The sequence below is a fragment of the Neophocaena asiaeorientalis genome, unplaced genomic scaffold (assembly GCF_003031525.2).
Source record: "Neophocaena asiaeorientalis asiaeorientalis breed wild unplaced genomic scaffold, Neophocaena_asiaeorientalis_V1.1 scaffold93, whole genome shotgun sequence".
Classification (NCBI taxonomy): Eukaryota; Metazoa; Chordata; class Mammalia; order Artiodactyla; family Phocoenidae; genus Neophocaena; species Neophocaena asiaeorientalis.
Window position 1 is genome coordinate 1,956,380 of NW_020174273.1, and position 22,266 is coordinate 1,978,645.

The following is a 22,266-nucleotide window of genomic DNA, read 5'->3' on the forward strand; positions in this document are numbered from 1 at the left end:
AAAAAAAAAAAAAAAAAGAGGCTACATGAAGCTCCTTGCGGTATGTGGAACTGTCAGAGCGAGATAAGACAGATAAGTCTGCAAGGATCGTTAGTCTAAGAAAATAAGATTTAAACTCGGGGGTGGTTTTTTGTTTGATTTGGTTTCATACTTAAGGAGATGAAGTGATTATTTAAATAGGTGGGGGGAAAATAAGGTAAGAATAATTATTTGGCCTGGATGCATTGCCCAGAAAACTGCTGAAGTTTGAAGTAGGCTTATTCCCCTGGCACATCTTTCTGGGGCCTGTTCCAACTCGTTACCTGGCTTTGTGCTGCATTTTCATCCGAGCAGTTTGCAGTTCTCAAGGAAGTAAACAGCTCAAGTGATTTGCATAGGAAAGCAAGTATTGTAATCTACAGCCCCACAGCGCTATGGTCTCCAAAGTAGGGTGAGCACACCCCAGGGCAGGGTTGGGGCGGAGTCAGATAGTCCCCTTGCAGTGTGGGCAGAAAGTATTAGAACGTGTATAGATTTTTATCTCATTTTAGATCGTTTTGTGTTTTATAGTATATGTGTTCATGAGTACAGTAGCGTAGAGTTATACATTATGAATCTGTGTTGGGAGTGCCTGACGGCTACACGATCTAGAATGGTTGACATCACAGCATGGAGCCGTAGGAAATACAGTTGAAAGAAATCCCCTTAGTTTACAGTCAACTTTATTATCATTTTTGGATTTGAAAAATTCCTTCACATTTCAGTGGAAATAAAATATGGACTACCAGGGCACGTAATAAAGTTTCTTTGCCTCCACATTAACTTTGATGAAACTGACACCATAGTGGTCATGAAGTGACTTTATCACGTCAAGTAAGTTGGTTCCAATCTTTGGGTATTCCATTACCGTATTACAAGATGCCTTTTAGCCCTGCCCCTTGTTATGAATTTTCCTCTTATAAATATCATCCTTATTAATTTAGTTGTATATGTCCACTGGGAGTTGAAGTCTGTGGTCTGCCCATCGAAATGTGAAGTAGAATATATTAAGATTGAGGGAAGGTGGCAGTGCAGAAATGGAACTGAAATAGACAAAATGATGGCAATTACACGGGGGAAAAAACAGGATTATGTGACTTACAAATATAAGTGACTATATCTTATATATTATATATTATAAATGAATATATCTTATTCATTTATGAGCTTTGCTAAGCCTTTAAGGTAACAGAAATCCTTGAGATGTATGTGTCTTTGGAGACCTTACATGGAGATGGTGCTGATACACAGTCTCACTCTCTTAAGAGAAACAGGATATCTCCACTTAGTTTCAATTCCAGTTATCGTGCTGGGGTTTTGGTCTTTTTTTAGGAAAATCACTTTGACAGTGCATTAGGTGAATTAGACAAATAGGCAATGTATGCTAGAAAAAAGCACACCTGACTTGAAGACTTCATGAGGAGTGGAAGATTTGAAGGGGTTTTGGTTTGTTTTTTGGTTTTTTTTTTTTGCTTTTTCACCACACTGTATACAACATGGTAGTACAGAGCCTGGAAATAAAAACACAGCAGAATATGAGAGATCAGAAGTTCCCCTCTGGAATCCAGGGCAGAAATTTCTCAAAGAAGTAGAGCCATTTACAATGAATAGAATTCTCCTCACCCACCCCCTATTGTAACTGTTTGCTTGCCTAGGTTTTTACATAAGTACTGATGTAGCTCAGTGAATGATGTTTGCAGAAAAAAGAAATCCATGCCTCTCCCTTCTGGTTCTTCCCCTTACTTCTTAACTTGGGATATCCTTCCTTCTATTCCTGACTCTCGAAATTCTGAAGCCCCTCATTCCTCAGAGACTTTTCTAATCCCTCCGGCTTTCTGTCATCTCTGCTTTCTCTCATTGCCAATTCCATTTGTCTGTTTCTCACATTTTAGAACCTAGAGTCTGTCGTACAGAGTGAAGTAAGTCAGAAAGAGAAAAACAAATACCGTATGCTAATGCATACATATGGAATCTAGAAAAATGGTACTGATGGACCTACTGGCAGAGCAGGAATAAAGAAGCAGACGTAGAGAAGGGATCTGAGGACACGGGGGTGGGGGGGGAGGCTGGGAGGTAGTGAAAGAGTAGCACTGACATATATACACTACCAAATGTAAAATAGCTAGGGGGAAGCTGCTGCAAAGCACAGGGAGATCAGCTCCGTGCTTTGTGACCACCTAGAGGGGTGGCATAGGGATGGTGGGAGGGAGGCCTAAGACGGAGGGGATATGGGGATACACATATACATATAGCTGATTCACGTTGTTTTACAGCAGAAACTAACACAACATTGTAAAGCAATTATGCTCCAATAAAGATGTATAAAGAAAAAACCTTAGGGCTTCCCTGGTGGCGCAGTGGTTGAGTGTCCACCTGCCGATGCAGGGGACACCGGTTCATGCCCCAGTCCGGGAGGATCCCACATGCCGCAGAGCGGCTGGGCCCGTGAGCCATGGCCAATGAGCCTGCACGTCCAGAGCCTGTGGGAGAGGCCACAACAGTGAGAGGCCCGCGTACCGCAAAAAAAAAACTTAAAAATCAGAAAGACACCTCCTGATTTATAAAGGAGTAGATGTTTTCAAAAATTTGTTGGTAAAGCTGATATTCAAATTTATTTCCCCTAGAAACGAACATATTTACTTAATAAATATTTGTAGAATTATCTTTTAAGCTAGTGGTGGCAAATAGGTAGCCTGCATGGCACCACACACCCCGTCTTCAGCCCCTAAAGCGGACATTTCTAATCCCTCCTAACAATCATCCCACTGGCACCAGACACAATCTCAGAAGCTGATAATGTGGCCTTGCAGGTGTCCACAACCAAACCGTAGTACTAGCCAACACTCGACTGTAGCCAGCTTTGACATAGCCATCTACATGCTGAGTGCCATGCTCAGTGCTATGGGGGATTCGAAGAGGTAGCAGTCAGTCTTCCTCTGTTACAGGATTTGTTATATTCCATAATGAATGATAGTTATTTCTATACTTTTTATATTCACCTCTTCCGTATAATAAATCTTTAGGAGCCATATGCTATATTGACCTAGAGGAGGGGTGTCTCATTCCATCCAGGGATCAGACAGGGCTCAGTAGGTGGGGTGATGTTTGACTATTCCATAGGATTTCTACAGGAACACCCACAGGAGTGGGTGACACCCTGGAGTGGAAAAATAACACGTACAGTGGTCCACAAATAGGAAATTTTAAGGCTTGTTCAAGAATCAACAAATAGTCAATTAAGTGCAAATGTCCAGCCCATGCTTTTAGTTCCACACTAAAAAACTATGACTTATTTTACAAGCTATATACTCACTGATGATTTTAAAGTTGAGTTACAGGGTCAGAGTTTTTGTTTTACGGTTCCTCAAGCAGTAAGGTAGAGGAAGAGCTGGGCTGAAGAAAGGCAGATGGAGGTGGAGGTGTTTGCTATAGCTCCACGGAGAAGTCAGCAGAGCCTGGACAGAAGGAGAGGGGCCCAGAGGAAACGCAGGAAGCAGTCTGACGGGTCAATGGAGAAAGGGAGCAGGGCCAGCCGGCTGCCTGGAGAGCCGGGTTCTGCAAGCAGGGCTCCTTGGTTACCACCAAGGAGTAAGTTTCCTTCTCCCCCAACCCCCGTTTTTTTTTCCTGAAGGCAGGACTGATCCTAAGCATAATTTTGAGTGGGATTTTGTTTACCTTTGAACCCTCCAGCCTCTTGTCATTTGCTCCTCCTTACTTGTTGGACCCTCTCTCCCCAGGTTTCCTGGAGCCCAGTGTCCTCATACTGTTCTAAACCCCCCACTGAGGCACCCATTCTCTCCCCTCTCCCCTAAGAGGTTGCATCCTCCCCAGAAACCTCTCCTTTCTTCTTCTCCAAGCCATTTTCTCCCCTTCTCCCACCACCACCACCACCAACAACAACAACAAAGACCAAAACACACACAAAACCCTTTCCATCTCTTCTAAGCCGTATGTTTGCTAACAAAGCAATGCGGTTAAACCAGGTCAAATGGTGGCCAGTAACCCTATGACACTTAGCAAAGTATGTGCATTTTTTTTCATTAATTTATTTATTTTTGGCTGCATTGTGTCTTCGCTGCTGTACACGGGCTTTCCCTAGTTGCGGTAAGTGGGGGCTGCTCTTCGTTGCGGTGCGCAGGCTTCTCATTGCGGTGGCTTCTCTTGTTGCGGAGCACGGGCTCTAGGTGCACGGGCTTCAGTAGTTGTGGCTCGCGGGCTCTAGAGCGCAGGCTCAGTAGTTGTGGTACACGGGCTTAGTTGCTCCGTGGCATGTGGGATCTTCCCGGACCAGGGATCGAACACATGTCCCCTGCACTGGCAGGCGGATTCTTAACCACTGCGCCACCAGGGAAGCCTTCAAATGAGTTTCTTATCAGGATCATTTTTAAATGAAACATAAAGATGAAATCACAAAAGCCTGGATGACACAGACGTTTTTAGAGGAAATACTGTGGTAGAACAGTAAGCCTTGTCTCCAGCAGTAGCTTTCTTAAAATGTCTCTACTTGTCAGTACTTTCCCTTCAACTCATAAAGTTATGTTTCTTAAAATTCTTCAGCTTGTTCCCAATGATTTTGGATAGGGATGGAGGTGGGGCGATGGATAGAGCTCGGGTATGAGTTATTCCTGTAGATGAGAGGTCGGCAGTTGTAAAAGCCAGCTCATAAATATTTCAGGCTTTGCTGGCCAAACAGTCCCCGTTGCAACCATTCGCCTCTGCCTTTGCAGTGCAAAAGCAGTCATAGGCAATAAGCAAACTGATGGGCATGACTGTGTTCCAGTAAAACTTTACAATGACAGGTATGGGGCCAGGTGTGGCCCCCAGGCAGCAGGTTTCCGACCCCTGCTGTGGGAGATCATGTGTGAGCCTGGGACCACCTCCCCTATTACTACTTCCCCTGTGGGCTCCACAGAACACATCTCAGCTTTCCAGTCCAATTCTTCAAGAAGTACATGCCCTTAGAAACATATACCAGCAAATCAGCGTGAACTCAACGCCACTCTTGGAAAATAAAGAACTCAGAGTACAGCTTGTGTTGAGCTGCAAAAGGTAGCAGATGGTCTTAGGGTACTGCCTGGAACTTAGCAGCAGACCAAAACTTCACCACAATGTCCTCAACATAACCAGTTACTGTTTGTCTAAAATCTGCCTAAGTGGCATGTCCAGTTAAAACAGTCTTTTTCTGTTACAATAAGCCATAGTGTCATGTAAAACTTCCTTAAAATGTTTGCATAGAAAAAAGAGGCTGGAAAAATCTGACCTGTTTACCATCATTGCTGAATTGGATTTGACTCAGCGGCTATATTAAGGCACCTCAGATAGTTCATCTCTTATTTTCTTTCCTGCCAATCTTCCTGTTTACTTCTTAGGTCTTTTGCATGCCTTTCTTTTTCTTTTTTGATAGCGCTCCCACGTCTACATTTTGTGTGTCTTGCGGTTTTCCTACCTGTGTACACACAACTTGCATTTTATCCTTCTAGAATTTAGGACTAAGCATATCACAGGCCTGCTGCTCCCAGAGATGTGTCCAAGGCGAGCAGACAGCCGGCTCCTGCTGAGAAATGACCCAAGGGTCTGCCTTCACTAGCCAGCCCACAACCCCAGAGAAGAACTCGAAACCCCAGTCTTCTCACTAGGTCATGGGGACATGGCGACAGTGAGCATTCTCTTGCTTTGTAGAGAATGTCTGGACTTGCCTTGCCCGATTTGAAATTGATACCAATTGATACCAAGGAGGGTATCTCCTTCTTGCATCTGCATCTCCTGTTATTTTTGATGAACTTGAGAGTCCCTTGAGGATACTCTCCTCTCCTTGGGAGGGTGACACATACAAACGCACAGGAGGGGCAGATGTGGGCCAATGACTGATTACACTTCTGTACCCTTAAAGGTGATTTCTTTGCCTCACCTTTCTGAAAGACCAAAGGATCTACTTAATTTGTATGCCTAAAAATCATCCACGTCATCACCAACGAAGTGTGTAAAGCCTGTTCACATTGTTTGGGGATGATAAATGGGAGAACACGGGAAATGGGCTCAGCTAGAACAAAGACAGTATTATTTCATTTGCGAAGCCACAGCCTGAGCACCTCAGTTGACATCAGCTGCTGCTTCTCCCCCAGCTGCATCTGACGCTCTGTGTGGACCAGAGCATGCTGCGGCGGGGGAGGGGAGGGGAGTTTTACTTTTCAGTTTTACTGTTTTCTTCTTCAGTGCTGAGTTAGTCTCTTTGTTGGAAAGCAGTGAGTCTAGCGTAGCAGGAGATTTGTGTTTGAATTTCTGCAGTCAACTCACAGGCTTCTTGCTACTTTAGGCTGATTCATTGTTGTTCCCATTCCCTTTTTCTGAATGGTTATTCATTCCCAGCGCTGGCCTCTGATGGCCATCTGCTTCTCCTCTGGTCACTCGAACATTTGCCCCAGAGATTTGGAAAATGAGCTTCCTCTGGAAGCCTAAAAATAAGCTTAGTGTGACTGAAGCATGATAGAGAACTCACCACCCTCCCCTGTCCTGTAGATACTGACCAGGGGAATGAGCCAGCATGGCTTCCTAGGGATTTGGAGCCTGGATGTCTTCTGTCACATCTGCAGATTTTTTTTTTTCTCTCAAGTGTTGGGAACCGTAAAAACATGGCATGAGCTGGGTGCAACCAGTCCTCCTGCAGTTTTCCTTGGGATCAGATGTTCTTACTCAATGGAAATAGTTGGAGATAGAAGCCATACTTTGCATGGTTTGTTTGTAAGGCTTCAAGAGTTAGCTGAGAAAGACAGATGCTTAGGAGTTAAGCATTATATTAATCACAGTGTGTTCAAGGAGATCTCATAAATGCTTTGGACAGCAGTTATAGGACATTTCTAAGTACTAGAGTTTTAGTTTGGACCCAGGGGGCCTGTCTCATGAGTAATGATGGTTTTGCTCCCCACCTCCCGAGGACTAAAATTTGCCAGAAGCTAAAGCTCAATCCCTATGCTATTTCTCATCCAAAATTATTTCTAGCCACATTGTCCAGTGCAGCTTTTCAGAGGTTCTGCAATGAGATAAAATGTCAATAATGATATTCAAACAATTAAAATACCAATAAATTCAAATCCCTTTGCAAGTCATAATCCAAAGATGTTCAAATCTAAAACAATTAACATCCAAACTTAAATTTCCTTGACCTTTTGAGTTAAAAACCAAAGTACTTAATGGCCTCCTTTGATCATTCCGATTTCTTGTTTTGTTCCATCTTAGAAAAATGACGTACTTGATGCTGGGTGCTGGGTGGAGATGGTTCCTGTTCTCCATCTGCAGACTGGGCTGTCTTCTACTGTAACAAATATGGCTGTTTCAGCTCCAAGAAAGTTGAATTTGTTCAACGGCATGTCTGTTGTGTGCTTTACTTTTTAGTGAAATGTAAATGAACAGAGTAAATGGACCCATAATGGTTGGCCCCACACCCTTGACATGTAAAAAAAAGGAACCAATTCCTAGCCCCTGGACAGTTGTCCCAGGCAAAATTTTGTTCCCAGGATCTTATTTAATTTTGCCAAAGACCCCGTCAAGAACTGAAAAAAGTCTGAGGTTTTTACACTACAGTTTCATGGATGCTGGTAGAAGACATGAGATTCCTGGGTCAGAGACAAATGACTTTATTACTCATGGCACAGCAAGTAACTTTTGGCTTTCTCTAATCCCAATTTAGGATTCGGTCTCAGTTTAGAGCTTCCTGTTTGCATAATTCCCACTCCCCCCACCTATGGAAGTGAAGCAGAGGGCCTCAGATAGATGCATACACAGTGGATTTGCTTCACAGCTGGGAACCCTGAACGTAGGCAACCTGAATCTTTTATGATGGGCTAGAAGCAAACTTGATGGCCCTTTGCTTCAGAAAGAGACGTGATTATACTGGACAGTGAACAAACCAGGCCCTTCCTTCTGAGACACTGTCTCTAACCTTCAAGGCTGTTCATCCAACATCCTTGAAGAGATAGATAAATCCAGAGTAGAAACAACCTATGCCCCTGTTCACAAGCCACACAGAAATGGGAGAGACCCATGGAGAATGGTCTCCCAAGGCTATAGCACAGACTCAGTAATAGCAAGTAAAAGAAGATTGATGGTAAAAAATATTCTTGGCTTTTCTTAAAAAGATGCCAGTCAGTCTACAGCAGTTGTTTGGAGTCTATGGCCATGAATTTAAACCCAGCGGCAAGAATCTACCTCCCAGTCTGGATGGAGGAAAATCAATCTGGTCCTGCTTAAAGTGCTTTTCATTTCTATTCAAAAGCTTCTTGATTTGCATTTATACTTTGAGATGAAAGCGAAGGCCTCCCTGATGTACTGCGTTGGGTGTGGACTGTACCTCTGCCAGAGGTTCCAGTTCTCAAGAGCAGACATTTTCAGTCCTGGGCCTCCTTTTCCATCTCCACTGCCTCTTGGCATAGACGTGCTTAGCCTGGAGGAAGCTGCATCTCTCCTCCCCAGTTTACTCATCTGGAAAAACACCCTCTGCAGATTCCTGAACCAAACCTGCTCTCAGGAGTTCTGAAGCTTCTGTCCTAATGAGCTGGTAAAGGCTAATACCTCTGCCACCTGCTCCATGAGATTTGTTTTTCCTCAGGTTTTGAATATTCCAGGGGTCGAGTAGCACTGCTTTCTGCTATGTTTGGGGGTGGGGGACAGTAATTGGATCCGCCTCTAGTGGTTCACATCTGCCTCCTTTGGGAAAGACTCACTTACGTTTCTGTTTAACCTTTCTTCTTTCTGTGAAAGACTCCTTTCTTCTTTCATGGCCCTGCTTGCTGAATCAGTGTGCCATTTTTACTTCTCCTTTGCTTTCTTACTCAGATTTATTTTTTCTAAAATACTCTTCTAGATTGTGTTGTATATAAAAAAAAAGAACAAAAAGAAAAGAAATAGATTCTGTTGCGTGGGGCCCATCATTGTGAAAGAGATAGAATCAGTGAGCCTTCTGTTTACTAAAGTATCTGCTGTTCTAGTGCATCTTGACCACCACCACCTCTGAGTTGGCTAATTCTACCCAGGAAATATTCTCCCATCAGACCAACATCAAGTTCTGGCTTACTACCATCCTGCCTGGCTCCCCTTTGGGATGCCTGTTTGCTTTTTTATAGTCCTAATTTCATTTATTTCCCAGGCCGCTGCTGTTGAGGGGGGAAAAAAAAAAACTTTGTCCCTTTAAAATTTACCCAGAAATTGATTTATTCTTCCTGGTCTTCCTCACCCCTCACCCCTGAATCTGTCCAGACATTCAGACCCCTCTTGGTACAGCCATTCCAAGTCCCCTTGCTCAAACTCTTCATCTGCAGTTTATAAATCACATCTCTCATTGTTTTCTGGGCCTGGGACCCCCATGGGGGAGTCATTGCATTGTGTTCTCTGTGTTTTTGCCTCCCTTCCTCAGTTGGATTTCCTTAGGTCCCAGTCACCCCTTCTAAACGAGGAATAACCAGTGTCTCCCACTTTTGTGACGCACATTTTCACAGTAGTAGTACAGGAGCTGGCACATCTCTTTTCCTTATACACCGCGCTGCCCTTGACCTCACAATCTCCTCTCCCCTTATGTCTGTCCAGTCTGTCATCTAAGATCTCATCTTTTCTTCTAAGGACTTAGCTTTCTTTCTTCAGCTAACATCGTGTTCATCGTGTTCTCTTTATGTTTTTTCTCTTCCACTGCTCCTATTCTGATGGTAAGACCAGAGTGTGTTCTCAAATCCTCCTTTGGTGTCCTGGGCAAACCTGACTTTTAAAAACTAAGTGCTCCAGGCACATGCCTTTAAAATTGCCTTCTCAGCTGTTAGGTTTGCAGTAATTTTAGGGAGTTTTCTTCTCATCTTGAATCCAGGAAGGTGGCATATTCTCTTTGGGTGCCCATTTGTTTTGTTTTATTCATTAATTAAATCTATCTTTCTGTAGGTATGAAGTTCAAATGTATATCTCTGCAGTCGAGTGGTATAATCATAGTCAAGGTAATCATCAAAGCTAGAGGCATCCTGAGATCTAGTGGGGAGAAAGCTTGAGGGTTGTTTTTGTTTTCTATTTCGGCTAAACCTTCACTATACCCCTATGATACACATTAGGTACTCTGCTAGTACCCTCAAGCACATTCTTATTTAATCCTCATTATAACCCTATAAGATAATTACAAGGGAATTTTAACCCTTTAAAAATACATAGTATCATTGCTACTTTAAAAAATCAAAGAACTGCCTCTGACATCAATGCTCTGTTAATATATTATGGGTACAACACATGTGACAACCTATGGTACACGTAAACTTCATTATACTTTTTTTTAACATCTTTATTGGAGTATAATTGCTTTACAATGGTGTGTTAGTTTCTGCTTTATAACAAAGTGAATCAGCTATACATATACCTATATCCCCATATCCCCTCCCTCTTGCATCTCCCTCCCATTTCCTCTAAGAGTTTATAGTGTCTGGGCTTACGTTTACGTCTTTAATCCATTTTGTGTTTATTTTTGTGTATGGTGTTAGGGAGTTTACTAATTTCATTCTTTTACATGTAGCTGTCCAGTTTTCCCAGCACCACTTATAGAAGAGGCTGTCTTTTCTCCATTGTATATTCTTGCCTCCTTTATCAAAGATAAGGTGACCATATGTGCGTGGGTTTATCTCTGGGCTTTCCATCCTGTCCCATTGATCTATATTTCTGTTTTTGTGCCATTATACTTTTTATACACTTGCTGTGCTTGTAGTTCAAATGGAGCGTGGGACAGAGGTTTCTACAATTGCTAATTAAAATACCTTTTTTCTGAATTGAGGGCAGCCTGATGATAACAACTCTCCCGTATTCTTTGGCTAATGAGCTACTTTGGTGTAGCTGGGAGCCTCCATTGTCCATCTCTGGAGTAAGGCTGGGAGAGCAGGGAGGAGTGCGAAGATTCCAGCTCAGTCCTGCGGCTCCTTTGGAGGCTGGCTCTGTTTGGAGCAGGGCAGTGGTGAATTGCAGAGGCCCATACTCTATTCCACTTGCATAGCCTGGGCTTTTATGAATCCTCTAAAGTTTGTCTAGGTCACTCCTGACTCCTTGGAATCTCCCTCAAAATCAGATCCACTCTTAACCTGTGTCATCACTTCCAACTCTTTGCGCCATTTCTTACACCACTGCTTCAGCCTTACCTTCATTCCCACTTCCAGAGCTCCTCTGTCTCCTGGGCCTTTGTGGGAGGTCTGTATGCAAAGTGAGTTGCTTTGGGGCTTTCTCCAACTCCCGTTTAGGATTCAGCTTTCCCAAGTGAGATCTATGACCTCACATTTGCTTACTGGTTTCCAGAATTTTGTTGCTCTTGTCTTCTATTCTCTTTGTGGGATTATGTCTTTTGTTTAAAAAAGAAATCTCTTCCCTATCATTTTAGGGTGGTTGCAAGAGGGAAATCTGCCATCTTTAATCAGAAGACTATAACATTTAATTCTTAATTCAAGCCCTGTTTTTCAAACGACAACATTAGAGCTCAAAGAGGTTGACAAACATGCCTAAATTGCCACTAAATGGTGCAACCAGGATTCATGCCCGGGATTCTCAACCACACTCCCCTACCACCTGGCTATAAAACCAGAAGCTAGAGATTCTTCTTCACTCAGAGAGAATCTCATAGGTTATAGGTGTGGGAAATTGTACGAATAGACAGGCTCTAAACCTGGAAATTGGCAAATTATATTAGATCCCATTAATATAATGGCATTGTTCTATGACACATGAATTGGAAATTGCTGATGAATAATAGATTATATCTACTGTTTCTCTGAACCAAAGGCCTTCCAGGAGAACTTTCTGCGCATTTCATTTTAGAACAACTAAAATGACATCATTTCCGGAGCAGTCTGATTTGTTCTGCATGTCTGAAAAAAAAAAAAAAAAAAGTACAGCAAAGGGTCTTTCTTACAGTGTGGACATTTTCAGACAATAGTCATAAAACTGAAGAGAGGTTCATTGTAATCAAACTGCACTTCATATGTTGCTACTTCCTGAAATAATCTGGAACTAATGTATCTAAGCAACATACTTCCTGTTCATTGAGTTATAAGCCACCTAAAACCATGACAGACTGGTTTTTTGTTACAAGAGGAAATGGTTCCATTTAAATTCAGAACCTTTTGCTAACGTGGTCAGGAGATTCTGAAATAAGATTTCACTTCTGCCTCAAGCTCACCAGTGTGCCCTTTGCCACGCTTTGAGATATCTCTGGGTTCATTCTGATTGATTTTAGCTTTTAGCTACAGGCTTTCGGTAGTTATGTAACATACACCACTCTTGAGCGTAAGATTTCTTTGGTATAATCTTTTGGTATTTTATAGATCATAGAAACCAAATCATGTCATTCTTTGGTGCATTTCAGGATTTTAAAACAGAAAATATTGTTTCTTAAGGCTGTGGTTCTTTCTTCTAAACCACCTCCCCAGATTCAAAAAAATCAATGAGTTTACAACATTCATGTGTGCGTCATAAAGATTTCAGATTCGACATAGAGCATGTAAAGCTCTTGTAAAACTCTACACCACTCATTTTGTACGCTCTTCACATATAATCTATCCTAGATCCCGGGTACATGTTGTAAACAAAATGGTGTTACTTTAGGGTCTCAGTTTATTTCTTCATCTGTCAAGTGGAGATAATATTATTTACCTTGAGACATATTTGCTGTGCAAATTAAATGAAAAAAAATCGAGGTGAACGAACTGTACAGTACAGTATTGATCATCCAAAGTGTTCATTGAAAAGCATCTCAGGTTGGAAGTGGGAAATAGCCTGGTAATACCTGAAGCTGGAGATCCGGAGACTGAATGTGAAGTCGCAGCCTCGCCTGTAGGAGTTGGGAAGCCTCGGACAGGCCACTTTCCTTCTGTGAGTGCTTCTGTCATCTCCAAAATGTCTCCCGACTATGTGCAAACCTGGGGCTGTGCTGGAAAACTGGAATGCAGAGTGGAAGGAGGAAACCTCACAGGTCCAGCAACAGTGGGCTGGGGTTGCTTTCCTCCCTTGGCACGTGAGCTTCTCAGTCAGCCTTTCTGATGGTCTGAGACTTGACCACTGTGTAGTGAGCCACCCATGTAATGGGCATCAGAGGAGGTAATGATTAGCAAACTGAGGAATACCTTTCTCTGGGAGCCTGGGTCAGGCGGTGTAACCGGGAAGAACCAGGAATTTTACTCGTCTCCAGCAATTGCTGTTTACAGTCTGGAGACAGATTCTTTCCATAAAGTTTTTAAGCCAAGCAAAGGAGAGGCCCTGAGGCTTCTCTCTGGACTATTCCTAATTGCCTGTCTCCTTCTGTGCCCCGCCCCCATCCCTGGCATGTCTCCAAGAGGCTTCTTTTGTACTGTGTATGAATTAATGCCCCAATTTGGTGTTGGGAGAGATGTCCCTCTAGAGAATCTCTAAAATCACCCTCAGGATTCCATTCTTGCCTTTACTTCATAATTTAAACCTGGAGCCCTGCCAATCCCAGACGTTGTAATAGGAATTCACCAAATTTATCTTTGTTTTATATATCAAGATTAATTTGTTTTCCCAATGCCTCTTCCTCAATTTGCCTACATCGCCTCATTTCTCAGAATTTTTCTTTTCTTCTTTCTCATCCCAAAAGATACTTGAACTTGAGGGGGATGGGGGAAGCTTCCAGATCTTTCATATTACATATAAGAGTTAGCTATAAACAATTACCTCTTAAAAAGGGGGCTTACCTGGGAGATTACTCTTAACTGCTTACTTTATACGTTTTCATAAACTGAATTTGATATACAATGTATAATTTTTATTATCTGTTAAAATTCAGGGTTTCTTTTTTCTTTACATTATAATTACAAGACTTTCCAATGACTGCTAAGTGGTAAAGGATATCATCTATGTCTTTTTAAAGGACATGTATGTTCCTTAGTGTGAATCTTACCTATTTTAATTAATATGACTTTTTTTCTCCAGAACCTCAAAGGAAAATAAAATTTCAAATGAGAGGGCTCATTTGTTCGATGTATCTCCTAAGTTTTCTACATGTAAATTTACCCCCCAGATTTTTTTTTTTTTTTTCCCCCGATACGTGGGCCTCTCACTGTTGTGGCCTCTCCCATTGCAGAGCACAGGCTCTGGACGCGCAGGCTCAGCGGCCATGGCTTACGGGCCCAGCCGCTCCACAGCATGTGGGATCTTCCCGGACCAGGGCACGAACCCATGTCCCCTGCATCGGCAGGCGGACTCTCAACCACTGCGCCACCAGGGAAGCCCCCCCTCCAGATATTTTTATAACCACTCTCAAGCACATGAGTCTCCTTCTCCTCTCTAATAAGCATAGCTCTTCTTAGAATGTTGGGCTTTTCTCAGATGGAGGACCAAGGAGCCTTGGGGTCATCCTTTCTGCATAACCTCTTGGTGTCTGATAATGTAGACATAAAACTTACAGACGTGTGGGCTGACTTCATAGATGCCTCTGGGTGTCCTGGGTGGTGCTTGATTCTGGAAGGTATTTAATCAGTACTCAGGAGTGTTAAAAAAACAAAATTCAACCGAGTAAATTTGAAGATCTAATTGGCTTTATTCAGCAATTCACGTCTCGGGCAGCATCCCATCTAGAAAAGAGAAAGGCACTCTGAAGAGTTGTACAAAATGGAAGGTTTTATAGGCGGACAGAGGGTGGGGCGGAAGTTACAAGGCTGGATTCTTTCAGGCAAGGTTACCGTCCCTGAAAGAAAAATGAGGTTTCAGGCAGATTACCTCACTGACCAGGAGATTACTGGCTGACTGGTTTAAAATTCTACTCCTGAGAGAGGCTGGAACTGCAGTTCCTTTAGGTATGAAGTCTTGGTGGGGCTTAGCACAAGCAACTCCATTTTGGAGTTGTTGTTTCTTTTTTTTTTTTTTTTTTTCCTTTGCCGTACGTGGGCCTCTCACTGTTGTGGCCTCTCCCGTTGCGGAGCACAGGCTCCAGACGTGCAGGCTCAGTGGCCATGGCTCATGGGCCCAGCCGCTCCGCGGCATGTGGGATCTTCCCGGACCGGGGCACGAACCCGTGTCCCCTGCATCGGCAGGCGGACTCTCAACCACTGCGCCACCAGGGAAGCCCTGTTGTTTCCTTTTAATGGGAGTGTAACACATGGAATATCTGGTTGACCCAGGGTGTAGTTATTTGGCTGCCACAAAATCAAGGCTTTACTGTATTTTAAGAATTTTAGAATTGAATTTAAAATTTCTGGTTTAATCGTTGTAGTTTGTACTGTAGGGAAAAGCACTGGCCCACCAGTCAGGGACCTGCAGTCTACTTGTGGCTTTGCAACCAACCACCTGGGTGACCTTGATCAACACGCTTTCTCAAGAAACAAAATGGCCCCATGGGCCCTTTCCAGTTTGAAACCTCCCTGATTCTATGCTGTGCGGTGAAATGCGTGCCGAGGAGGAACTTGTCAGTGTGACGCTGTGTGGTTCCAGGTTATCTGAAGGGCTGTACTTTGATCCCATGAACCTTTTTTCTCATGTGACGACTATATTGCTGCTGCTTGAGCCTGAGATAACCTCTCAGAGGAGATGGCAGAAGTGGCCGCAGGCTAGCCTCTCCCATCAGCTCTTTGCTTTCTGCATTTCAGATGCCTGGGACAGAGGACTCCCAAGATGCATGCGGCCCTGAGGAATCCAAGGGGTCCTTGGAAAGTCCGAAACAAGGAAGCAGTAAAATGAAACTCAAGAGTCGTCTTTCAGGTATGTGGACTCTTTGCCTGATACACCCGCCTGAAATGGAGCTTCCAGCCTCAGGAGCTCGGGAAGATAGTCATTTGCAGGATGAGCTCTTTTTTCCCTTTGAAACATCCAAATTCTTTTTCCTTTTGATGGTGCATGCCCCGGGCATAACAACCACCTTCAGCCTGGCTGCCCACGTCAGTATTTTTATTTGAGTCATAATGAAATGAATGTCAACATCTCTGTTTGCCTCTGCTTAAACATCAATTTCCTGTAGTGTTTGGTTCACTTACTTCAACAGGACCTACGGTGACCCTTTCACTGTGGAATACTCCCGATGGCCTATCTTTCCAGCAAACATACCTCTTCCTCAAACCACTGGTCCATGGGAACCTGGGGCAAAGAGCTATTTATTTAGTAACAAATCTGCATCTCAACTAAATGGGGTGAGGGAGGGGGGAAATGGGATGGAGGTGTAGTTTTTGTAACAAATAGATTTGCCATTTCCTGGGCACATCATAGCAGCTGGCCTAGGCCCTGAGAGAGAAAGTCAGAGGCTGTGTGTGGGGACTTTTGTGGGTCTGAGGCACTTTAGCCCTTACAGGCTCTTTCTATAGAAAAAAGAGGGATAAAACCCGCAAATTATATTTCATGGCTGCGCTGGTATAAAGATACAAGCTGGATTCATTACCATCTATTAATTACTATTATGTTCATTTTTTTTCTCCTGAATTTAAAAGAAATCAAAACATTTTTGCGGGCCCCTAGAAGTGGCATGGGCCCTCAGCAATGTGTCTACTGGTCTCATGGAGAAATCACCCCTGGCTACCCAGCTGTGAAAGACATCTGGTCTAGCAGGAAAAGCAAGCATTTGGAAGCTTGGTGGAATTAAGTTTACCCCTCAGCTCTTGAGTTATCTTATGACCTCGGGCTGGTTATTTAACCTCCCTTAACCTCCCTGAACCTCCACTCTCTGGCCTAAAAAAGATTATCATCCTGACTTTGAAAGGTTGAAACAAACGAAAAACACACATAAAAGCACCTAGTACAAAGCATGGTATATCGCTATCCCCCAATATGTCAGTTTCATCTTCCTGCCGTCTCTGGCTGCCAACCAAGAGCATCTCCAACCCACATTGCCTGCCCCCTACTATTCTCAGGTAAGGTGGCAGGTTTAGAACCATAAAATACATCCATTAAAAAAAAAAAAAACTCAGTGGCAAAATGAATTGCTTTGTATTTATAACTCAGAATAATTAGGTAGTGTCTATCTGACCGAGTGTTAGGATATGGGTTTGCGACAAAAAGCAATGTGATTGGCCAGAGGCTGATAAGACTAGAGGGAAAGATGGTCCTCACATGCAGAGAACGACCAGCTCCCCTTCAGCCCCGAGGAACAACTGAGAGAAATACATCTAAATCCTATGTGTGTTTGCGGTGGGGAAGGAGGTCTTTAGGTCAGCTGTCTGATCAGCACCTTATAAACAGTTCCCAGGGGAGGGTCATAGAGCTCTGGGGAAATACAGGGACCTTTGAAACCAGTGCAGTCACATTCCTCATTTTATGGATGTGACCAGAGAAGTTAAGGGGATCCCAAAGGTCACTCATTCAGTCTGTCTTCCAGACAGAGTTCTTCCTACCCGCCCCTTGGCTTCCTGAGGAACTTGGAGAGAATCCCATTCCCCAGTCCGGGGCTTTACGGATACAGATGTGGGGAGGGGATCCTAGCTGACGACCTTCCAGATCTATGATTCTCCATGTTCGTACTATTAATTTAGAATGTGCAGGACATTTGGCTGAGTAGTAAATCCAGAACTGGCTACTGTTTGCCACAAATGGATGCCGCCCTCTCTTCCTGTGTTTTTCCTAGACATCCAAGGCCATAACAAGGCAATATAGTAGAAGAAGCACATGCACAAAGTCAGGAAGAACTGTGTGCAATTCCCAGCTCTGCCGTTACTGGCTGTGTGACCTGGGACAGGTGACTTAACTTCTTTGGGTCTCAGATTTTTCACCTGTAAGATGAGCGTTATAATTGCCAATCAATGTGAATACCTTCTAAATGCTGGGCCTTGTTGAGAGATACAGTTGAGCAAATGTATATGGTACCGCAACTCCAAACTGTGGCAGCAGTAGGCCCTCACCACATGGTAGCTGCCATTGTTATGACCGTCATCGTCAATATCACGTTCATCATTGTCATTTTCATTATCATCGTTCTCACTCCCTCTCAAGAGGGGAAGATGCTTGAATGGGTTCAGATAGGAGGATTCTCAAGAACTTGCAGGTCATGATAAGGCACGAACAAGAAGTATGAAGACTGAAATGTCTCTGAGTTGTGATACTGGGGGAGGCATCCAGAGGAAACAAGATAAAGGATTGCCAGTACATTGGCGGGGCTTGGTAGAACACAGGAGGAGGAAACCCGGGGTCTAGACTTGGGGCAAAATGCGTGAGAAATACTTAGGGACGATGGGGAAAAGAATTGGTTAGAGAAGTTTTTGGCAGCTGTTTTTCTGCCTCAGCTATCTGAAAGATCCAATAATCCAACAGTAACAACGATTCAGTCCAGCAGAGAGATTTGGGAGAAGGAGATTCTTGGCATGGGAGGTGATGGTGTGGGCAAAATTGGGTAAAACTTCAAGTGATAGTTATATGCTTCCCAGTTTGGGTAAGGATGTGGGTAGAGGACAAATCCTCTCCTTTGAGGCTCATCAGGCTAGAGCAATGAATTCATGTAGCAGGATAGTGGGAGCTAAGACTGGAAAAGTAGTTTGGAGGCACCTTAAAGAGCCTTAAGGAATTGGTTCTCCATTCAGTGCTTTGAAATATGTTCAGTCTAAAGACATTTGAATGCAAGAGATTTTAATGTGATCACCTCCTAATTTCTGTGTCCTGTAAACCTGGATATTTATTTCATATTTTCTTAAGCGAGTCACTCTGGTATTCACATATCAGTATATTATCTACAGACACTACCGTATGTGGTTTCTCTTCTGTCAATGGCAAGTGCTTCCCTGTCAGCTCAAAAGGAATTTTCTTCTAATAAATCTTTTTCAGATGAGTAAGCATGCCAAGATAGATTAACCTGGTCATGAATTATTAAGGAGGTTCTGTAAAGAGTTTCCAGCCATTTCCACTAAGATTTGGGCCAGTCTGGCTCCAAAATGACTAAAGCGATTTTATGGAACATTTTTCCTGATATTCTAACCAGAGTTTTCTTTACTTCATACCTCCTTTTTTTGCCAGCAGGGTCCCTTTTAACTTTGGTATTTTTGATTTATCCATGTTAATGCCTTAGTTTTGTGAAAATGAAAATTTTTCTTTTGATTGCAAAGGAATTTCAGGTGTTTGAAAACCTGAAATTTGAATCACAAAGTTAATATGTAGCTTTTGAAAAACCAGGCTTTTAGAAATGTCCATTATAATATAACTGTATCAGCCCTGTTCTAACTTTTCATCACTATTAAAAACTCATCGATATATTATATATTTTTAAAAGAGTACAGAATCATCTTGTTTTATTCCATGAAAAACTTCCTGAGAAATTTTTAGATAAATTGAAATTTTAAGTCATCAAGTGAAAATATTACAGTCTAGGAGAATTTGATATTTCAAAGAATCTATATGTATATATAGTTATATACACAAACACATATATACACATGGCTCTCCACATATATATAGTATATAATAAACATCATAATATGATTATAGCTACATTCAATGTAATTGATCCATCATTTAAAATTAAAGTCCCGGGCTTCCCTGGTGGCGCAGTGGTTGAGAGTCCGCCTGCTGATGCAGGGGACACGGGTTCGTGCCCCGGTCCAGGAAGATCCCACATGCTGCGGAGTGGCTAGGTCCGTGAGTCATGGCCGCTGAGCTCGCGCGAGGCCACAGCAGTGAGAGGCCCGCGTGCCACAAAAAAATAAATAAATTAAATTAAATTAAATTAAAGTTCCTTAAACCCTCGTACACTGTTGGTGGGAATGTAAACTGGTGTAGCCGCAATGGAAAACAGTATGGCGGTTTCTCAAAAAACTAAAAGTAGAACTACCATATGACCAATCAATTCCACTCCTGGGTATATATATTAAAAAAAAACTAATACACTAATCCATAAAGATACACGCACCCGTGTTCACAACAGCATTATTTACAATTGTAAGATATGGAAGCAACTTGAATGTTCGTCAGCAGATGAATGGATAAGGAAGATGTGTGTATATATACAATGGAATATTACTCAGCCATAAAAAAGAACTAAATAATGGCATTTGCAGCAACATGGATGAACGTGGAGGGTATTATGCTAACTGAAAGAAATCAGACAGAGAAAGAGAAATACTGTATGATACCACTTATATGTAGAAGCTAAAAAATACGACCAACTAGTGCATATAACAAAAAAAGAAGCAGACTCACAGATACAGAGAACAAACTAGTGGTTACCACTGGGGAGAGGGAAGCGGGGGAGGGGCCATAGTGGTAGGGGATTAAGAGGTACAAACTATTAGGTATAAAATAAGCTACAAGGATATATTGTACAACACAGGGAATATAGCCAATATTTTATAATAACTATGAATGGAATATAACCATTAAAAACTGATTCACTATATTGTACATGTGTAATTTATATTATACATCAACTATACTTCAATAAAAAATAAAATTAAAAAATTTTAAATGATTAAAGTCCCTTAAACTATCTTATTTTAAAATAGTGTATAATATAAACTAAGTATGATAAAGATGTCTTTAAAAATCATTACTATAGGGGCTTCCCTGGTGGCACAGTGGTTGAGAGTCCGCCTGCCGATGCAGGGGACACGGATTCGTGCCCCAGTACGGGAGTATCCCACATGCCACGGAGCAACTAGGCCCGTGAGCCACAACTGCTGAGCCTGTGCGTCTGGAGCTTGTGCTCCGCAACAAGAGAGGTCGCGATAGTGAGAGGCCCGCACACCGCGATGAAGAGTAGCCCCCGCTTACCACAACTAGAGAAAGCCCTCGCACAGAAACGAAGACCCAGCACAGCAAAAACAATAAATTAATTAATTAATAAACTCCTACCCCCAACATCTAAAAAAAAAATACCATTGAGAGAGTGAAAAGGCAAGTCACAGACATGGAGAAGATATTTGCAATACATAGTTTCCACAAAGGATTCATATCTAAAATATATTAACAAGAAAATAAAACTCTTGTAAATCAACAGAGAAAAATCCAATAAAAGAATGAGCAAAGAAAAAAAATAATAAAATTTTCTAGTAGTCCAATTTAAAAAGTAAAAAGAAGAAGGAAGGAATGAGCAAAAGACTTGAACAGCCTCTTTACAACCTTAAAAAAGAAAAACAGCCAATGAATACTTGAAAAGAAGCTCAGTCTCACCAGTCCTCAGTGAAATGTAAATTATGAACCACAGGGAAATACCATTATCTATCCAGCAGAGTGGCTAAAATTAGAAAGACTGACACTGCTAAGTGTGACAAGAAAGTGGAATAGCAAGCACTCACACACCCTGGTGATCCTGCGTGGTGAAGGGGAACACGTACCTGTAACCCAGCCACGCCTCTCCTAGGTACATCCAACAGATACATCACAGAATGTCCAGTAACAGTATATTCTAGATCGGGGTCAGCAAGCTTCTGCCCACAGCTGTATTTGTATGGCCCACAGATAGAAACACTTTCTACATTTTTAATGCATTGTAAAAAAAAATTGTAAAGAATGTGTGACTGAGACCATTTGTGACTTGTAAAGCCTAAAACATTTACTATCTGGCCTTTACGGAAGAAGTTTGCTGACCCTTATTCGGGATCTGAAACTGGAAACAAATCAAATGTCCATCAGCAATAGAATGGATAAATAAATTGTGCTGTGTTTATACGATGAAATAGTATGCAGAAAGGAGATGAACAAACCATTGGAATGTAGCAACATAAACGAGGAGCCAGATACCAAAACACACATATTGTATGTGTTCATTTATATCAAGTTTGAAAATAGGCAAAAGTGATCTGTGGTGTTAGAAGCTGGGATAATGGTTACGCTTGGGTGAGGGGGTTAGCGGCACAAAAGGGGATTTGGGGATCTGCTAATATTCTATGTCTTAGTCTGGATGTTATTGGCATATTCATTTTGTGAAATTTCATGGAACTGTACGTACACTTAATGATTTCTGCCCGTTTCTGTAAGTTGTTACACTTTAACTAAAAGTTTGTTTCAATAGTCATTGCTATACGTGGAAAAAGGCATCCCCCAATCATGGAACTATACCAACCACAAAGTGATATTCCTCCAGCACTAAGAAGTCGTCTACTGATAGCATTCTCACTATTGTTTATTGCCTTACCAACCACAGCTACATCTTAACTTGGATGAAACATATACATTGCCCTTTTTGAAGCTGTTCACTTCCAAAACAAGCACTTTCTTCAGAGCCTGGCATTACGGCCTCAGCACGCACCAAGCTTATGCAGGGCTTGATGGTTGAGTGCAGTGAGCTGGGTGCTTTGAAAGTACTGAAGTATTCGACACCAGGCCGTCTGA

At 42.5% G+C, this 22,266-nt stretch overlaps 1 protein-coding gene across 1 annotated transcript in view; it reads left to right on the forward strand.

The window, feature by feature from the left end:
* The window catches only part of LOC112406774 (PDZ domain-containing protein 2-like), a 78,241-nt gene that overhangs the window by 27,205 nt on the left and 28,770 nt on the right, over positions 1-22,266 (forward strand). The window contains exon 5 of the mRNA XM_024755758.1: positions 15,618-15,729. Coding sequence (XP_024611526.1) covers positions 15,618-15,729 — 112 coding nt within the window. The remainder of the gene's footprint in view (positions 1-15,617; positions 15,730-22,266) is intronic.